Source organism: Psittacula echo, assembly GCF_963264785.1.
Source record: "Psittacula echo genome assembly, chromosome: 7".
In the NCBI taxonomy this organism is placed as follows: Eukaryota; Metazoa; Chordata; class Aves; order Psittaciformes; family Psittacidae; genus Psittacula; species Psittacula echo.
Genome location: NC_137740.1, coordinates 49,731,380 through 49,750,637, shown reverse-complemented (window position 1 = coordinate 49,750,637; position 19,258 = coordinate 49,731,380). Strand labels below are relative to the sequence as shown.

At 40.2% G+C, this 19,258-nt stretch overlaps 1 protein-coding gene across 14 annotated transcripts in view; it reads left to right on the top strand.

Annotated features, from left to right (window-relative positions):
* Positions 1-18,980, top strand: part of GIGYF2 (GRB10 interacting GYF protein 2) — a 76,104-nt gene extending 57,124 nt beyond the window's left edge. For 3 of the 14 annotated variants that reach the window (XM_080622545.1, XM_080622548.1, XM_080622539.1), the window contains exons 14-29: positions 173-339; positions 714-802; positions 1,807-1,914; positions 2,462-2,559; positions 3,054-3,154; positions 3,930-4,091; positions 5,925-6,026; positions 8,927-9,085; positions 10,256-10,492; positions 11,632-11,754; positions 12,255-12,455; positions 12,535-12,764; positions 13,064-13,218; positions 14,496-14,665; positions 15,043-15,190; positions 17,288-18,978. In XM_080622545.1, coding sequence (XP_080478671.1) covers positions 173-339; positions 714-802; positions 1,807-1,914; positions 2,462-2,559; positions 3,054-3,154; positions 3,930-4,091; positions 5,925-6,026; positions 8,927-9,085; positions 10,256-10,492; positions 11,632-11,754; positions 12,255-12,455; positions 12,535-12,764; positions 13,064-13,218; positions 14,496-14,665; positions 15,043-15,190; positions 17,288-17,355 — 2,318 coding nt within the window. In that variant the 3' untranslated portion in view covers positions 17,356-18,978. Of the gene's footprint in view, positions 1-172; positions 340-713; positions 803-1,806; positions 1,915-2,461; positions 2,560-3,053; positions 3,155-3,929; positions 4,092-5,924; positions 6,027-8,926; positions 9,086-10,255; positions 10,493-11,631; positions 11,755-12,254; positions 12,456-12,534; positions 12,765-13,063; positions 13,219-14,495; positions 14,666-15,042; positions 15,191-17,287 lie in introns of all 14 variants that reach the window. The other 11 variants (XM_080622544.1, XM_080622551.1, XM_080622547.1 and 8 more) reach the window with 10 other exon arrangements.
* The last annotated feature ends 278 nt before the right edge of the window (positions 18,981-19,258 follow it).

The following is a 19,258-nucleotide window of genomic DNA, read 5'->3' as shown; positions in this document are numbered from 1 at the left end:
GTCTAGACTCTAGACTTGAATGTACTCTCTCCAGACAAGTGGATGAGATGGACAGGAAGGCCTGATGCTACATGCTGTGTTACTTTAACAAGCACCATGCTCTTTGTTTCCAATATGCTCAACTTGGCCTTACTTTCTCTTCCCCCCCATGTGTATTGGTTGGTTATTTCAGGTCCTTTCAGTAATCAGGAGATGGCAGAGTGGTTCCAGGCTGGATACTTCACTATGTCGCTGCTGGTTAAGAGAGCTTGTGATGAGACTTTCCAGCCGCTTGGAGACATCATGAAAATGTGGGGCAGGGTTCCCTTCACTCCAGGTCCAGCACCACTTCCACATCTGGTAATTGTGACAGTTACAGTATTCCAGTAGTCCTGTAAAAAGGAAATGAAATTATTTACATGTCAGCTGCTCTGTCTCGGAATTTCAGGTGTTCTAAACACCAAAGCTGAATAAGAGGAGGAAAGACACTCAATTTAAATATGTTTGTTTTGCCATGTCTGTGGCTGGAAGGCTTGGCCCTGTTGTATATAGGCACTGTGTATGTCACAGTGACCATATTACAGACGTGGTAAATGTTGATCTCTGTTTAGATGTTTTTCCATTTTCTTTGTCTTTTCAGTTCAGAATACAACTTTTAGATTGTTTGCATTTGCAATATGCTACTGTTACTACATATATGTTATTAAAATAAAATGTTTTATTCCTAAACATAGGGTGAACTGGACCAAGAGCGGCTGACTAGACAACAAGAGTTGGCCCTGATCCAAATGCAGCACCTCCAATATCAGCATCTTTTAATACAGTAAGACTGCCAGTTCCAGAGATCTTCCAGTGGCTGTGTTCTGCTCTGCATTTTTAGTCATCTGGGTTCACCTTCTTGTCATTGTTTCCTTGGGCAATGGGGCTGGGAGTCCTTCACCTCCTGCAGCTATAGCCTGTCTCCACAAGCACCAGAGGCCTCGACAGGATTAGCAGAGAGTGGGGCTACCTCAGGCACACTTTTCAGAGTCTCTTTCAGTGTCATGTATAGCTCCTCTGCTGAGACCTGCTGTATAGGTAGCTGTTACGGTCAAGCTGAGTCTTGACTATCCTTGTAATGCAGCTTAGATGTTCTGGAGTCAGGGGAAGGCTACAGTTCTTTGAGCTAGAGGTGGAGAAGGCAGAACTTAGTTTTGGTCTGCTTGATCAATGAAGATCAGTGGAAGGTAACTGCTGGGAGAAGTACTTTTTCATCCACTTTGCCAAAGGTGTCAGTTGTTCATCTGTGGTCAGTTTCTAACAATTTGTTTTGTAGGAGCTTGGAGAAAAGAAAGGAGTCAGAGTACTTATTCAAGGGGTCCTGAAAGCATATGCCATGATAATGATTTTTAAATACTGTTTGTCAGCTTATGATTTGATTGTTCAGGAATTTGCCCCTGTACTGGGGATGCCTTGACATACTGGGGAAGAGATTGATTTATGTAGGTGGGCAGTCATCAAAACCAGATTAATTTGAGCAATCTGTATATAATATGTAAAAAAAGGGAAGTAGTGTTGCACAGGGAAACATTGGACAGCAATAATCACTTGGTATAGTTGAGGGTGAGAGAAATTTGGTTGTGGTCATGTGGGCCAATTTGGTTTATTCTTTTATTTTGATTCTTTTCAAGGCCCCGTTCTGTGGTTTCCTTTAGTATTTAGCATGTACAGTATATAGGTCAGTGGGCATTAGTCACAGAGATTGCATCTGTGCAGCTTCTGCAACTTGGGCATTATACAAATAAGCAAGTGAACAAATACCAGTGATTCTCTGCTTCTCTTTTGAAGACAACAGTATGCACAGGTGCTAGCTCAGCAGCAAAAGGCAGCCCTCTCATCCCAGCAGCAGCAGCAGCTCGCTATTCTCTTGCAACAGTTCCAGGCCTTGAAGATGAGGTGAGTTAGCCCAGACTTGAACTGAATTCCATTCTCTCCTATATGCTAGCTTGTATATAATCATTAAAATCTTGTTAGTGTCTGTCCTATTCAAGTTTGCTTATATTTGAGCATTACATGTTTTCAAGATTGTGTGAATATGCCACAGTTGCAGGATGTCAAATACTTCCCTAGATAAGTAGCCTTTATCTCAGAGAATGTTTAGGGAAAATCTTTATAGCTGAAATCATACCTTTTTGACAGATCTGTTGTGTTGGTAACAGAATGGCTTTGCCATTTGAGTCCTGCAGTACCGGATGCTTGTTCCTCAAACTAGCCTATCAGCAACAAATGTGAAACTAGCAGTAGCTGGCTTAGCCATTGACTTGGCAGCAGGGATGAGATAAGCAAGAACTCTGCAAGCAGCTAGTGTTGTCTACATCATATTTTTGTTTTAAATAGAGGTGTGGAAGGAAAGGAGTATGTTACCAGTTACTGAATCTCATGTGTGTTCAGAGCACTCCTGTCCCTGGAAGTGACATGTTGATTCTTTCTGTTGGTATTACAGAATATCTGAACAGAACATGATGCCCCCTGTTACAAGGTCTGTGTCAGTGCCGGACACTGGCTCAATATGGGAACTACAGTCAGCTTCACAACCTACAGGTAAGATGCTCAGCATGTGTCAGACCTATAGAGAAAAGTTTATGCATTAAGAATCAGCATCTTCAAGATGATCACTCCCTTCTTGACATGAGAGGAAATTATCAGTATTCTTTAATTGGTTCAGCCTACTTGGCCTTGCAGTTTAAATTTCATTTGGGCTGTGAAGAATATGGTAATTTTTCTGATGGTTATGGGAAGTTTTGATGCAGAGGGATTGAGTGTTATATTATAAAGGTGGTCTGCTGTGATGGGAGGAGTTTGAATAGCTGATTCTTGTGTAGAATTTTGTAGGAAACCCAGCCTTGCTTCAGTAATGGACAAGCCTTGTTTTACAGGAAGAAAAGGTGGCCCTCTGCTGACTAAGACTAACGTGTTGTCATGATTTTAGTTAATAAAACATAACAACAGCATAAACAAGATTTTTTCCCTTTCAGATGTCTTTTTGTTGATGTGCTTATGTTTGCTTGTCAATGTTTGTTTTCTTCCCTATCTAGTTTGGGAAGGAAGCAGTGTCTGGGATCTCCCCATTGATACTGCAGCTCAGGGATCAGCTCTAGAACAACTTCAGCAGCTCGAGAAGGCCAAAGCTGCAAAGGTCAGAAACTGTTTAATACTGTAAGAAGTTGGGATTGCTGTTTTGCAATGAACTGTGTTTCCTAAGCCAGTGGAAGACACTTAGCTCCTCAGTCTTTATGCCACTCTATGATTTTGATTGTGTTTTCATAGAAAACACTGTAAAGGGAATAGGGATTATAGAAACCAGTTATGAAGTCCTTGTGGACTGCTGTTTGGAAATCATTGCTGTGGAGGTACTACTGACCTCTAAAGTAGTGCTTATGTGTTTCACGCTTGTGACTAAAACCAGTTCACTAGCCACCTCTGTTTCAAAATGGAATCATCATGAGCTGTCATGCTGTGCAGGTAGTTGTTCTCTTAATCTTTGCATCTTGTCACCAGAGTTGGTTTGGGGAATCTCAGTTTGTCAGGGTTGTTTCACATTTATTTTAGTATTAAATTATTTTTGTAAGTTTGAACCTTTATGATTCTGTACATTTCCTGAAATTTGATGGCTGCAAAGCAACTCGCTACTAGCTTCTAAAGTCAGAGGTTATTTTAAGGAGCTGATACAGAAAGACTGACTAGAGAAGTGGTGTTCATTACTGAACAGAAATTGTCAGATATGGTTCTAGACTACTTGAGGAATCTGACCCCAGTAGGCAGCCAGCTGATAGGTAAAATTACAATTAAGGGAGAGCATCTGTCAGAGGCTTTATTTGTTATGGTGTTACTATAATCTCCGCAGAGTTGCCCTAGAAAATGGTGTAGGAATACGTTACCTGCATCTGAGTGTAGTTTTATGTGAATTGTAGCTAGAGCAAGAGAGGAGAGAAGTGGAAATGAGGGCCAAACGAGAGGAAGAGGAGAGGAAAAGGCAGGAGGAGCTTCGGAGGCAACAAGAAGAGCTACTTAGGAGGCAGCAGGAAGATGAGAGGAAACGACGGGAAGAAGAAGAACTGGCCCGCAGGAAGCAAGTGAGTTTCCTCAATGTAGTTAATCTCTAATTAATTCTAATGATTTAAAAAACTCACTTTAAGAATCCTGTGGGGTCTAATTAATCTTTGGTAGGTGTGTATGAAGAGAGTTCTAATATTTTTGATGTGAGTATATGAAATTATTCTTCTACTCTTGATTTTAAGAGCCAGAATTGCAGTTTGAAAAATGGGCTTTCATGCTTCGATTCAAGATAGGTTTCTGTTTGTGAGATGAGAGGCTTTTATTCCTTGTGGAATATTCCCTCCCAGCTTCTTAGTGTCAATATTAGACTTCAGTTAGTTGCCCAGTTATTGCATGTTTAATCTTTATTCATGATTCATGCAGTCTAGTGGGTTTTTTATAATGGTATGGTCTGGACCTGTTCCAGATGCATATAGAGGGTTATAGTGGAGAAAAGTGATGCTGCATTTTGCTTTTTTCCCTGTTGTATGGGGTTTTTTATAACTTAGTAAAGAATTTTTTTTAACTAATTTACCTGGTTTATGTCACATAGTCTGTCAGCTTGGTTTTCTTGAGTTGGTATTTGGAAAAGGAAGGGTGTAGTTGGGGCAAGCAGATTGATAAGAATGAATTACATGATTTGTGTTGCAGGATGAATGAACCTAGGAGTTGTAGTATGTTCTTAATCGTGCAAGAATATGAAATTGAGACATTATTAACTTGTGGTTTCTAGCAGTAACTTCTAAATATTGTATGGAAGAAAGATTAATTGTTCCTTAGGTGTTGCAGGAGGGAAAGACAGTGAAAGTTCAGAGTTTCACTCTGTATGTGAAGGATATGGGCAAGCACATTGGTGAGCTTATTCACTAAGGAGTTAGTCAATAAATGCCCTCTAAAGTAGCACATGAATAATAGGTGAAAGTAATAAATAATTCTGTCCTTTATCATATTTTCTATTTCCTTAGGTAGGCAGTTGTAAAGTGTTTTTCCTGGTTTAAGGATCAGATGCTTTTGAGGAAGCCTCTAGAATCTTTAGTCATAGACCTCAATTAACTCATTGTTTGGGTTTTGTCATTAAAGGTTTATTTTAAGAGACTGCAGTATGTGGTTAACTTTCATGGTATCTTTAAGAATCAAGTCTGTAAATTAATGGCTCTTTGCTTTACTGTATTTACTTTTATTTACAGCCAGTCATTATGGTATAAAGTAGAAAAGCATCCTTTTAATGCTCAAGTTCAAGCTTTACTGTAGCATTAAAGCAGTAATATACTCAGAAGTTGAAATTTTGAGTTAAGTTGCTTTAGATCTGTTCTAATAACTAATTTTTCAGCTGATCACCTGGTAACTCAATGTATGTCATCCATGGTGGCTTCAAATAAATAGACTTGGGTTGTTTCTTTTCAGGTTAATGCTTTTGCTACTGTGTACAATGTCATAGAAATGTCCATTAAATTCCAAAGGTTTTTTGTCCGCTTTGAATTTATATGGTAAACAGTCTGACTCTGTAAGATGTAATGGGAAATAATTTAGAAGGAGGAAGCAGAATGGGGTTGAAAAGCAGTAACAGCAACTATCTTAGTTCATTACCAATGGAATAATTGCCACCATTAATTACCAATTACCAATTCCATTACCAATGGAATAAATGCTTAATTCTGAGAAGTAAAGTCTTGAAAAGGTAACAAAGGGTTTAAGCACTTCTCTGGAAAGAGAAAATAATATTGTATTATGTATTTTAAAAACAAAAAAAAAGTGGTCTAATATTGAATCTGAATTCTGAAGGCATTGTAGAATCAGGGATGAACTGATTTATTAGCATGGATTTATACAGAGGAGATGATGCTTAACAAATTTGATTAACTTCTTTTGAGGAGATGACAGTGAGAGCTGAGAGGGGTGAAGCAGTAGACTTAATCTGCCTGGACTTCAGGAAGGCTTTTGATGTAATACTGCATAAAAGACTAGTATATAAGGTTAGTAAATATGCTGTTGATGGTGAATTCTAAGTAAATTAAAACAAACAAACAACCAACAAAACCCCAAACTAATAGACATTCAATTCTGCAGGATGAAATGTCATACCAAATGTTGAATCCAGTTCTGTTCATAGTTTTCATCAGTTACTTGCACTGTGAAATTGCAAACAATAATGCTCAGCTTGTGTAGCTCCTGTATTTCTTTTTTGTTTCTGGTCTGATATCTTCTATTTTATAATGATTGATTGCTTTCAGGAACCAAATGCAAGGTTTAATAATTAGCTAATAATTGTTTTGTCTGAATTGCATCTTCAGTGTTCCCTTTAAAGTGCCTGGGTCAAAGATGGGATCCATAAAATGAAAAAAATTAGGTCCTAGTGACATAAACAAGCAGAATTGCAGGTGCTACCAATTACAAAAAAAATCCATAATATTTTATTGAAGAATCCAGTATTAGTTGAAATGGGGATTGCTACTTAGGATTTTCTCCTATATTACAGGTATTTTAAAAGACCTAAAATGAGTTGTCTGTACAGCAATATATGTTTACTTAAAAATAATTATTAGAGAAGATGCTAAAGAATATTGGGATTCTTCTAGAGGAGGAAGCCATAAATATGGGACCAGTAAGAGCTGAAGGAATGAATCTGTTTCGTGTACAAGTTAGTGGCAGAAAGCTGGAGAGCTTTGAATGCTTTTGATCACATGTTCAAACAAAATCGTGGAATGATAAGAAGACACAGAAATAAACATTCAATCAACGTTTTCTGTAGCTGTGAAGAGTAGGAAAAAAAAGATTTCCATCAGCTGCATGGTTCCCAACTTTTAATAACCTTGCAGTTTTTTTCCCCTCATGCTGGTACAACACTGTTCAGCTTTAGTTCTTTAGGAGAATGAAGGCTTTTTAAATTGCTGTTATTCAACAGTACCTTTCCTAGCATTCCTGAGCAAGAAGGAGATCCCTTACAGCTTTATTCATGTCAATTCTAGCCTTGCTTCCCAAAGGGAAAGTAGGGCAGAGATGCCAATGAACTGCTGTCCTACAGGAGAACTTGATGACTTTGTTCATCTCAGCTATATGTTATATCGATGACTAGTGCTGAACATCCTGCCCAGCCTGGGCAGCAGCTTGGCATCCTGAGCTGAGATCCTGGTGTGTGGTCTGTAGTCAAAGAAAACATACTGGCACACCTCCAGCCTCCTCAGTAGACTTTTCAGTGCAATAAACAATAAGCAGAAATTTTTTCAGCACTTGTACTGGGGACACGATTACTGCAACTTGACTGCATGTGTCCAATCAGTACACTTAGAGGCCCAAGTTACAGAAATAGTTGAGGTGATGTGTGTTGTGCTTAAAGCTTTTGTGAATATGACAAATCAAGACTTGATTAATGAGAAGGTAATTCAAAGGCTAGTGGTTTATGTCCAGCAAGTAGAAGTAAAACTTACACTTTACTGCACTTGCATTTAGCATTGAACCAGTTAAGTGATACACAAAAGTATGAATTGCTTGGCTTGTAGATGGTGCCAGAGGATTGCTTATAAAAAAATTCTCTGTCTACTGACAGTTATATTGTAGACATCTGAAGTTAGCTATGTCAAACACCTGGTCCAGATGTTCAGTTAACTGCATTGCAGTTTATCTATGCTGTGTATAGGAGGTTTGTTACCAGGTTGAGTAAAAGGGTCTTGGATTTCAGAATTAATTTCCTTGATTTAACAGAGTTCAAAATTTATGTCCATGCTGCACAATTAGTCTCCCTTTGCTCTGTAAATAATATATTGCTTAAAGAAACTTGAGAGGACAATTGCACAGTACTGATCATTCAAAAGGAAAATGTTTATATGAAAACTTAAAGTTCTTGTTCAAACAGTAGGATCTGTAGGTTGAGCTGGTAGGGTAAGTCAGAAAGTGGAGAGAAAAATAAAGGAATGAAAAATAGGGTGGCCTTAACACAGTTGCTGGACTTTAGAAAAGTCAGCAAAACCCAAGGCTATTTAATGCAAAAGGAAAGTCAGAACCAGGGGACACACAGTTGCACTCCTGTCTAACAGCATACAGGAAACCAGCGAAAGACTGGTTATTCCCTATTCTTCCAAAAGCAAGCATCAGAAGGGAAAAACTGTTTACTTTGATCTTCAGAATGGTAGGAATGGGTGCTGATGCGTTATTTTTGAGTTAAGTAAATAATTTTTCTACTTGGAAAGCAAACCGTGATTTATTGTAAGCTGTTTAAATAATATAGGGATAGCCAAAAATCAAAGCCCTCAAGAGCCCATAGTACTTAAATAGTATAGGAATAGTCCAGTCAAAGCCCTTTCGTTAAGTTCCACATCTGAGACTTCCAAAGGTTACAGTGTCCTCAAGTGCACTGGGCTTCTTCAGTTTATTTCTGGTTGTCTGGAGATGTGGTTTTAGTTTTGTAGGGTATTTGAGTAGTCAGTGTTTAGAAACTTCTGTAAGTAGGAAATAAAGCTACTCCTGTAAGTAGGAAAAGCTTCCAACTTACAGCTTGACACCCCAAAAAAATGATTTAATGATACTCACACATTGAAATACATGTATATGTTTAGATGCAGTTAGTGCATACTGGAAAGAGGAGTCTTGCCCATTGTTTTCATTCTCAACACCATTCTTTTTAAAACCAGAGATAGTGATTTCATGTGTTTCCTGTTTCATTAAAATAATTACGTATGAGATGCACACTGCATCAAAAAAAATCCTATTAACATGTTGGTCTGTAGTGTTTAATAGAGCTGTTTTTAGTAGTGCATAGCTTGGAGCTAAGGAGCTCTTCTTGAGGCTATTTATCTGGCCTACATGTTGTAGTCTGTGTTCTGATGCAGTTCATCAATAAAATGGCGTTTATAGATTGACACTTTGTTCCCAACTCCAGGAGGAAGCCCTGAGGCGACAACGGGAGCAGGAAATTGCACTAAGGCGACAGCGGGAAGAAGAGGAGAGGCAACAACAGGAGGAAGCACTTAGAAGATTGGAAGAAAGAAGAAGAGAAGAAGAAGAAAGACGGCAGCGAGAGGAGTTACTGCGTAAACAGGTGAAAAATGGGACAAGGGACTTAGTATATTTAATTATGGAGCCTGTCAGAATGAACAAACTTTGAAACTTGCATCTGTACCTCAGACACCATGAGTTTTGGTGGAGGAAAGCAAAGCTTGTATGCAGTATCGAGTGAACAGTTTACCTGTATCCTGATTTCAGAGTAGATAATCGGAATCTGATCTGCTGTTTGGCAAATTGATTAGTGTTGAATGAATGTCTTCCTTCATGTTTGAGTCTTAAGAATGGCTTTGCAGCATGGTATTTCTACTCCTTTCTGCAAAAGAAAGGCAGAGTACAGTACCATAATAATGATTTATTTTGAGCCTTTGCTATAGAATCATACTATAGAATGATACTTCTTCAACATCAACTGAGATGATTGGTTTTGCCAGTCTTCCTGTACTATGCCAAGACTATACCCACTATCAAAGTTTCAGTTTTTCTTTCATTTTCTTGTCTTACTGTTAAAAATTATGTTTTTCTTTGGGGTCAGCTTTAGAAGTCCCTAAATGGGTAACTTGAGCTTCCAGACCCCTAATTCGTACTGTCACCATTCCTAAATCAAGCTAACCTTGAAACATGATTGGCTTCACATTAACTTCCAGGTTTACTTCAGAATTGACAGGTTTTTTCAGGGACTTCCTTTGTAAGACATTCATCAACATTTTTGTCCCACCACACAGTCATCTCCTTTTGTTAGCAGAAATATCTTTCTCTTCGCAACTCTAATGTTGAATTTGCAACAGTAAATATCGCTGTTTTCTTCTTTCATGCCAAAACCTCTTCTCCCTTTATTCTTGTCAAGTTTTATTCAAGTGTAACAGTACTTGACTGTAAGTAGTATGAGCAGACAGAAGGTCAGACTTGAAAGGTCTGTAACTCTTGAAAGGAAAGTGTTATGAGATTAGCTAGTCTGAATTACGGAGATGTTATTCTCTTCCAAATTGCTCATTCCTTGGTGGAGCAATGGGAAACTTGCATCTTTATGAGACATAAACTATATTACTGGGCTGAGAAATGTAAAGGTAAATTAACAACTTAAACAGCACAGGTTCCAAATACAAAGGCCTCTCCCTGTTCTGTCAGAATGTTAATACCACAGAGTACGAGTAATTTTGACTTTCCAAGTCTACTTAGACTTTACTCCTCTTTATGTCCTGGGAAGGAAGAGGAGGCTGCCAAGTGGGCACGTGAAGAGGAGGAAGCTCAACGGCGACTTGAAGAAAGTCGTCTACGCATGGAAGAAGAGGCAGCCAGACAGCGGCTCGAAGAAGAAGAACGAAAGCGCAAGGAGCTGGAACTCCAGCGCCAGAAAGAAATAATGAGACAGAGGCAGCAGCAGCAGGAGGCTTTACGACGGCTGCAACAGCAGCAGCAACAGCAGCAACTTGCACAAATGAAGGTAATGTGTTTCTGTAGTTTAACTTCCTCCTTCAGTTTGGTGTAATAAGTGAAACCACAGCTGGATTCAGGGTTGTCTGGGCCCACTTGAGCTGAGTAGGGATGGATGAACTATTTGGAGAGGGAGGAGAGTAAATAGTTGACTGGGAAAGTGATGAGAGGAGCAAGAGGGAGGATAAGTTACAAAATAAAAAGGGAAAAGGTTCAGTCAGTAGAAGTGTGTCCTGGGTTCAGCAGTAGCAGTCACTTTTTCTCCTTCTTAGTAGCTGGTGCAGCTCCATGTTTTTGATTTTTGGCCTGGGGACAGTACTGATAAAACCGATGTTTTCAGTTGCTGGTCAGCATGTTTACTCTGATCAAGGACTTTGTGAGTCTCATGCTCTGCCAGGGAGGAGGGGAAGCCGGGAGGAAGCAGGGACAGGACACTGGGCCCAAACTAGCCAAAGAGGTCTTCCATACCACAGCACGTCATGCCCGGGATGTAACTGGGAGTTACCCGAAAGGGCACTCTTTGCTTGGTCGGGCTCATTTTTGGCGGGTGGTATCGTATTCTTTTCCCTTGTTATTTCTCTTATCATTATTATTATTGGTGACAGCAGTAGTGATTTGTGTTATACCTTAGTTACCGGACTGTTCTTATCTCAACCCGTGGGAGGACATTCTTTTGATTCTCCTCCCCATCCCTCGGGGGGGTGGGGGGGGGGGAGGTGGGGGGAGTAGAAACTGCGTGGCTGACTTGCTGACTGGCTTAAACCTTAAACCAAAGTGCACTGGAAAAGGATTCACAGATGAGTGCAGATGTTTTGAGTGCTGTGTTAAGTAAGGGCCACTGAAGAATTCCTAAAGCTTAGAATATCTTTAAAATCAAAATTGATTTTTCTGGTTTTAGACAATGATGTGTTAAATTATCCTTGATACAGTCTTTGACACTGATCAAAAGGCAATTAAAAGAAATATACTGTTGGTACTTTTTCCTACTTAATTATTCCATATTATACTTTTCAGGTTTGTGTTAAACTTTAAAGGTGGCCTTATTTTCCCTTGTGCAGTGGGCTTATGCTGTTGTTTTTCATTATTATACTTTAGTAGTGTTCTCTAAGATGTTTTGTAGTTCCTAATAATGTGGCTTTTTTGGCCCAGCTCCCTTCATCTTCAACATGGGGTCAACAATCAAATTCAGGAGCTTGTCAATCCCAGACCACACTGTCATTGGCAGAAATCCAGAAGTTAGAAGAAGAACGAGAACGGCAGCTTCGAGAAGAAGTAAGTGCTGACAGTGATGAAGTGTAACTTGTTGGACTCAGCTATGTGATGGCTTAACTATCGATTTAGGAATGGTGAGGATGAGAAATGGTTTCTTAAAACAGTATAACTCAGGTACAGTTATTTCATATCTATACTCTGATATGTTTGTAATATGCACAAGACCAGGGCAGCTGGGGGGTTACAGACCAGGAAACACAGGGTGGGAACAACTTATGATAGGAAAGAATTTTTTCCTCCAAGACACCAAATATTTAGTTGGCTGCAGTCATGATTTAACATATTTATTCTGTCCTGGGCTAATAACCTGTTTGTATTTACTGGTTACTTAGTGTTTCCCCTTTTAGAGGAACTGTAATGGCTAAAAAAAAAACCAGTAGGTCAGGCAGACTCCTCCAGAAGAGAGTGAAATCAGTTTGAAACTAGTTTCCCAGCTAAAATTTTGAATAGTAATGATCTTCTGTAAGTATGGACAAGCACTTTTGTCTTGCATGCAACAGCAAAGGCGTCAGCAGCGTGAACTAATGAAGGCCCTCCAGCAGCAGCAGCAACAGCAGCAAAAGTTGTCAGGCTGGGGTAATGTCACCAAACCAACAGGCACTACCAAGTCCCTGCTGGAGATACAGCAGGAAGAGGCACGGCAGATGCAGAAACAGCAGCAACAGCAGCACCAGCAGCCGAACAGAGTCAGAAATGCTTCAGTACGTATGGCTTTTGTCTGATTAGTACATGGAGGGAAACAGTACATGACAGTTCTTCATGTCTGGTTCTAATAACCAGGATCTCTTTATTATGTTTCAACAGCACTCTAACCTGCACACCAGCATTGGGAATTCAGTGTGGGGCTCCCTAAACACTAATCCCAGCAACCAGTGGGCATCTGACCTAGTCAGTAGCATCTGGAGTAATGCTGATACCAAAAACTCAAACATGGGTTTCTGGGATGATGCAGTGAAGGAAGTGGGACCTCGTAACTCGACCAATAAAAACAAAAGCAATGCCAGCCTCAGGTAGGAATTGGGGAAGCAGCTTTTGCAAAGAAAGGCTACCACTCCTGAGATGATCACTTAGCAGTTGTAACGTCTTCACGTGTTTTCCTTTTTTTAGTGTGACACTCAGGATCTGTTTTGACAACAAAAATAGCTAATAGGTGACCCTTCACGATTTACTTTGTCATCTACTTAAATTAGTTGGTTCTTAAACAGTTTGCATCTTGTAAACTAGTGAGTCTCGTAACACTGTACTGTATACTATACTGTTGATAAGTCTGGTAATTTATAATTTATTATCTGTGTTTTCTTTACCTCAGTAAATCTGTTGGTATTACAAGTAGACAAAACAAGAAGGTGGAAGAAGAGGAGAAGCTGTTGAAATTGTTCCAGGGGGTTAATAAAGCCCAGGATGGATTCACTCAGTGGTGTGAACAGATGCTTCATGCACTCAACACAGCCAACAACTTAGATGGTAAGAGGTGGGAGGAACATAAATGATTCACTGTGAGAAACAATATCTTTGTTTATTGAGCAGGTTGTTCTGAGGGAAAGTAATGGCATCAAGGTAATGTTTTTAATGCCGTCAGCAAAATGTCATCTTTAAATAGTGGTCTGAAGAGCTGGCTGCATCATATTCTCCATGGTTTTTGTTGGCTTAACTGTATGAAATCAGGTGGGGTGGGAAACAGTTGTAAAGTCTGCCACCCAGAGGATTTTTGGTGGTCATGGAAGCATTATCAGGCAGACGGATGAAGATCCAGTTCACTTCTAAGTATAGGCCAACATATGCCTCTGTGCAAAGCATTTTTTGGTGTGAAACTGGTTGGGTTTTGTACTAACTCTGCTGAAGCACACGTAGAGTAGTGCCTAGTCTGAAATCACAGACTTGTACCTTCTTGTACCAAAGTACTGCAGGCATCCCACTGCCTCCAGTGTCGACCTGTGCAAACCCTTGTACTCCAGCACCTGCATGCTGCAAAGTTGTGGTTCTGTGGGACCCATGAACCTGAGTGGGGAGCCAGTGCTGTCCTAAAAGCCAGGAGGATCACACCTTGCACAGCTTCCCTTTTCTTAGGGGGGTAATACTAGAAGTAACTTGTTGGCCTCATTTGTGATGTACTAACTAGCTGCATTTGGTGTCTGAGGAGAGGGTTTGGCCCCACAGTGCCATTCTCAGTGTTTCCATGCTTCCAAGGCTACTTTCTGTCACAGGTGGTAGCCTGTTGTCCTGGTGTCTTCCTGGCTGGTGATTTTGCTTTGTCCTTCTTCATGTTAAAATAAAACTCAGTGCAAGAAAGATAGTTTAAGAAACGAGAAGCTGGTAAGGAAGGCTTGCAAGTGCCCTAGCTGTGGAACTTTAGGTGCTTGCAAGTCAGGTCAGTCACTGTGGAGTGCGATCTGTTGTGCTTCAGACAAAAAGATTATACTGATGACAGCTCTGAGAAGAGTGTTTTCCATTTGAGCCCTGCATTAAATTTGAGCTTTATATCTGGTGGGGTAACATACCCTTAGGATTGTCAGTTTATTTTTCATTCTCATCACATCAACTGGCTTTCTTACCATTGCTTTGACTGCACAATAGATGAAGGATTGTATCATAGGGCTTTACTGTAGGGAAAGTGGAAGGGCAAGGGTTTTTGTGGCTACTAGATTAGCAAACATTTGAAACAAATCCAAAGCTTGTGTTTATTGCGTGCATGTGTTCACATATCAACACGCATTCCCTCATGGTCTGCTTTCTTTTTGCAGTTCCCACGTTTGTTTCTTTCCTGAAGGAAGTGGAGTCTCCATATGAGGTCCATGATTACATCAGAGCCTATCTTGGAGATACTCCTGAGGCCAAGGAGTTTGCCAAGCAGTTTCTTGAGCGCCGTGCCAAACAGAAAGCCAGTCAGCAGCGGCAACAGCAGCAGCAACAGGTAAATCTTACTCTCTACAGTCCTCAGGAGTGTGTAGAGGTTATGTTTGAGTTTGTAGGAGGATGGGTTGATAGGAGGATGAGCAGGATTTTACAGTTCATGTGAAATGCAGAGGAAAAAGCAGGTTTCAAATATTTACTGCAGAATCAAGTTTTCTGTATAACTTAACAGCTGAGGCCAATTGTAGATCAAATAGTGTTTTAGCATGCTGATCTAGGATATGCTTTAGAAAGGTGAGGTTCATGTACTTGATGGATGCATCAGTGGCTAGTGCTGCCACGTGGTGTAGAAAGTGCTTTGGGCTCTCTGAATGTTTTCAGTATAAATAAACCAAACTTAATTGCACTTCATAAACTTGAACTTGCTTTGTTTTCTAGGATTCAGTGTGGGGAATGAACCACAGTTCGCTACATTCGGTCTTTCAGACCAATCAGAGCAACAACCAGCAATCAAATTTTGAGGCTGTGCAGAGTGGCAAGAAAAAGAAGAAACAGAAAATGGTTCGTGCAGATCCCAGCTTGCTAGGTCAGTTTTAACTTTTAGAAATTACTGTTTGATTTGGGAGGAGCGTTGTGGAGTGTGGAATGCTTGTAAGCCCTAAAAGGGAATATCAGACTTGAGCAGAACAAGTAGTTGTTGAAGCATCTTTAGAATTTGTTTCAGTATTATTAGTTAATGATTTAAAAAATACTGTATATGTTTCATCAAACATTTGCCTAACTTTTCCTCCTAAAAAGGCCTCTTCAGTACATTGGTTATTACCTACAAACATTAAAGTAGTTAAAGGATGTCATTAAAACTGCCTTTTTTTCTTTTGAGTGGACCTTAGCCTATTTTATTGAATTAATGATAATTCTTTTAAGAAAAAAACATTTTCTGTTTCCTCATGAGGAACAGCTTCTTGAGGCTTGCCTTTATTCCTTCCTACCTTTCTACATGAGTTAACCACCCTAGTCAGAAAAAAAAAAAGATCTTTAGAAAAAAAGGTGAATAGTGGTCACAAGTTTTCATATGGAGGCAGTGGAGACGACTGCATCATTAGTAGTTGGGTTTTAATATTTATGGTCTGTATCTTAATTTTTATGTGAAGATGGTAGTTAACCAGCCCCTGTAGCATTGATGGAAAGGTTTCTTTAAAGTGGCCTTTAAGATACAAGGGGATCACGTAGTAGTGAGCATTGTGGGGTGTAATGTGTCGTTGTAGTATTTTAGTAGAATAAATGAGTGTGCATTTATGTTGTGTGTGATAGAAAGGAAATGAGGACACTGCATTGGGCCAGTATTTGTTGTGCTACTTAGCTTGTACTTGTGTAAAGCAGGCTGGTATTAACCACGTGGAAGTTACTGCTGCTTTTTAAGGCTCTAACAGAGCCCTCTCTGGTTTTTGTCTTTGCTTTTTGTTCTCAACAAAATCAGTACTCTTAAATCAGTGTTTTCTGTATTGCAGTACATGTAATTTTTCAGTGGAATCCTGACTTAGGCCAGCCCATGTGCCAGTATAGTGAGTCTGATCTGGGTCTTCATTTGAGTAGTTTAAAACCCTGCTCATGTAATGTGAAGAAGAAATCACTAAGTACAACTAAGAAGTTACAACTGTAAGAGAACTACCACTTGCAGCTTCTCAAAAATCAGTGCGCTCCATTAAAAATAATTCCAAAGCCTTTTAGGTAACATTGTGCCACGAGAGGGAGCCAGAACAGTTCTCTAAAACCTACTGAACAGAGCACTTTTTATCTGTTGAAGATAATGACTGTGAAAGGCAGTTTGTTTTGTAGCCCAGAGCGAGCCTACAGAGCAGTGAAATGTCTGATTTGTGTTAAGTAGCCTTACACAGGAAAACTTTCCTTTTTCTCATACTCTGTATGGGATTGGTACAATCATAAAAATCGGATTTTATGAGGAAAGTTGCATATGATGCATTGTATTTTTTTCCTTGTAGAAAATGTGTTTGTTTTTTTTCCTCACTTTCCTCATGTGTTTTATGCCCTCAGCCCTTACAGTTAAAGGGTTGGGTACAAGTTTAGGTGCATTTTGAGCCATCTGCATAGGCCTGTATAACTTTGTACATGTTCATGTTGTACTCATGAAACAGATGATTGTGAAAAAGCATAGCAATACATGGAATTGTCACTAGACTTAATGGGTACATACATGTATTTAAACTTTAAGGGATAGAATTGCTCATGTTCTCTGAAGTGTTGATTTGTATTTTATGTTCACAAAATGTCTATTCCTGCCTTTTGGACCATGTAAGTACAGTGTTGACAGGTGATCCCAAGTACCAGCTGACTCAAAGGTGCTCCGTTCCAAGATGTAGCTCAGCCATGTCACCACTATGCCTAGATGTGCCTTGTAAAAGATGGCATGAAAGTCGAAACCAGTCTTCTGCTGATCTGTTTCTAAAGACCAAGTGATACTTAGCTAAATCTAAAGTTCCTTTTATTAAGGAAAAAAGCACTTGTTTAATTTTATCTCTAGCCTTACTGAGCTTCCACCTGAGTTTATATTTGATAGGTATCACTCACTTTATCTTGCACGTGCCACTGCGTGTAACAGATGTATTGCATCAAATACAATATAACCCATCCAGATTTTAAACACAAGTCTTTTTTTGGTTTACAGGGTTTTCGGTGAATGCCTCATCAGAGCGGCTCAATATGGGAGAAATAGAGACTTTGGAAGACTACTGAGCATGTGCAAATCAACTGGCTTTTCCTGCATCTGTTAACCATGGGTTCTCCGTTTTGGACACAGTACTCTCCACCATGCGTTCTTCTTCGCCTTGCAGTGAATCACAGAATCGATCATCTCAGGCTGCTTCCTCCAGCCCCAGCAAACCCTTTCTGCCCAGGACTGCACTGGCATTTTTCTTACTGTCAGCCTAGAGTCAAGTGGACTTTGTGTGGAGTCCTGGGAGGGTGGGAGATAGGATTCATTCACAACAAGGCTGATTTGGGCAGCAAGCTTTCACTGTGCTGTGATCTCCTCTGCTGACATACCTGGAAAAAAGAAATCAATTGGGATTCTGCAAACCATTGCTTCCCTCTCCTGGTTACTCTTACCACATCCAACACATGCAGTCATGGAGAGAGAAAGAGGGAGAGTTTGTGGTTAACAGATGTTGGTCAAAACCAAAATGCCACACAGATACTGACTTCCGCGCTCCATCAGGGCAAGAGGTGCTCTCCCAAGCCAGGAGTTGCATTCATAAGCTAACCTTAGAACTGGCAACAGCAGGAGAGGGGCGGTGGCGGGCGCAGTTTAGCTTGGGTTGGTTTGAAGTTGCACACCCCCTGCCAGCCCTTCTCAGCACATTATTTTGGAGGGAAAGCTCGAGTCTGTCTTCATTAGGTGGTGATGCTGAAGCTGATGGAGTTCCTTGTCGGCCTACTCCAGCCTTCCTGGACAAGTGGGAACTTATGCTCTTTGGAAAAAGAGGGGTGGCATCTCTTCTTTCAGGTTGAATTTATCCTTTAAATGCTACCTTTGGAGGGTTAGGACCAGTTTATTTTGAGCTCTTTTCCTGCAAATTTGTCTCGTTTAAGAGACAGTAGGATCTTTACTGTGTGAATCTTTAGTCTTTGAGGGTGAACACTGGCTTTCGGATATATACCCCAGCAGTCTTAGCTATTTGTCATTTCAAGCAGTGCTTAGGTTAACAAGCAGAGATGCCCTTTTGTCATGAAGAGAGACTGTGGAGGGCGAAGCTATGTGCAATGACGGCCCTGCTTATCTCCTACACCTTAAACTATTTCACGCACCTTCACTGGGATCCATAATCTTTAAGTATTTATGGAATTGTAACCTTCGTCTCTCATGGAAAGATTAACACCACCTTCCCTTCTCCGCCCGCTCACATGCATACACCACGAAAGAAAGGAAATGAAAACTGCCAAACGCACTTAGTTTCAAGCCCCTGGTCCCATCTCCCATGCCCAGAGGGTTATAACCTGTGAAGGAAGAGAAGCTACGGTTCTGGTGGAGTTGTATAAAGGTGTCTGTTGTTCTGTCATCACTGCCTAAAGAAAACAGTTCGAGTTGCTCAAGAGGAGTTTGGCTTTGGATTTTATTTCATTTGGTTTATTCATTTTTTGGGGTCACCTTCCCCTCCTCCTCTTCCTCTTCTTCCTCTCTCTTCCCCCTGCCCCTAAACATGTACAGTAACTATACAGAGACTGCTGCAGACTTGTATATAGTTTTTGGATCCAATAGCATGGAGAGACTTGGAACTGTTGCAAATCTGGTCTCCCTGTCTCCTTTGCTTTGTAAATTCATAAAAGGGGGAAGAGGGGTAGTTCAAATGTTTACAAAACTTTAAACTCCCTCTGAACTTTTGCCAGTGTGGGGGGGGGGGGAAGAGAGAACTTAAATAAAACCTGGTTGTATTATATCTGAGAGAAAACTTTTTGCTTGCTTTTGTCGAAGCTGAGTTTTGAGATGATTCCTGGTGCTAAAACTGACCCAAAACTCAATTTGCGTTAGTTTTCATCAAGAAGCAGCAAGCAAACACGCAGGATGTGGAACAACAACTGCTGCTTTATTTCTTCCCTGGTGAGGAATACTGGTGGGTTTTTTTCTACTTGATAATTTTAG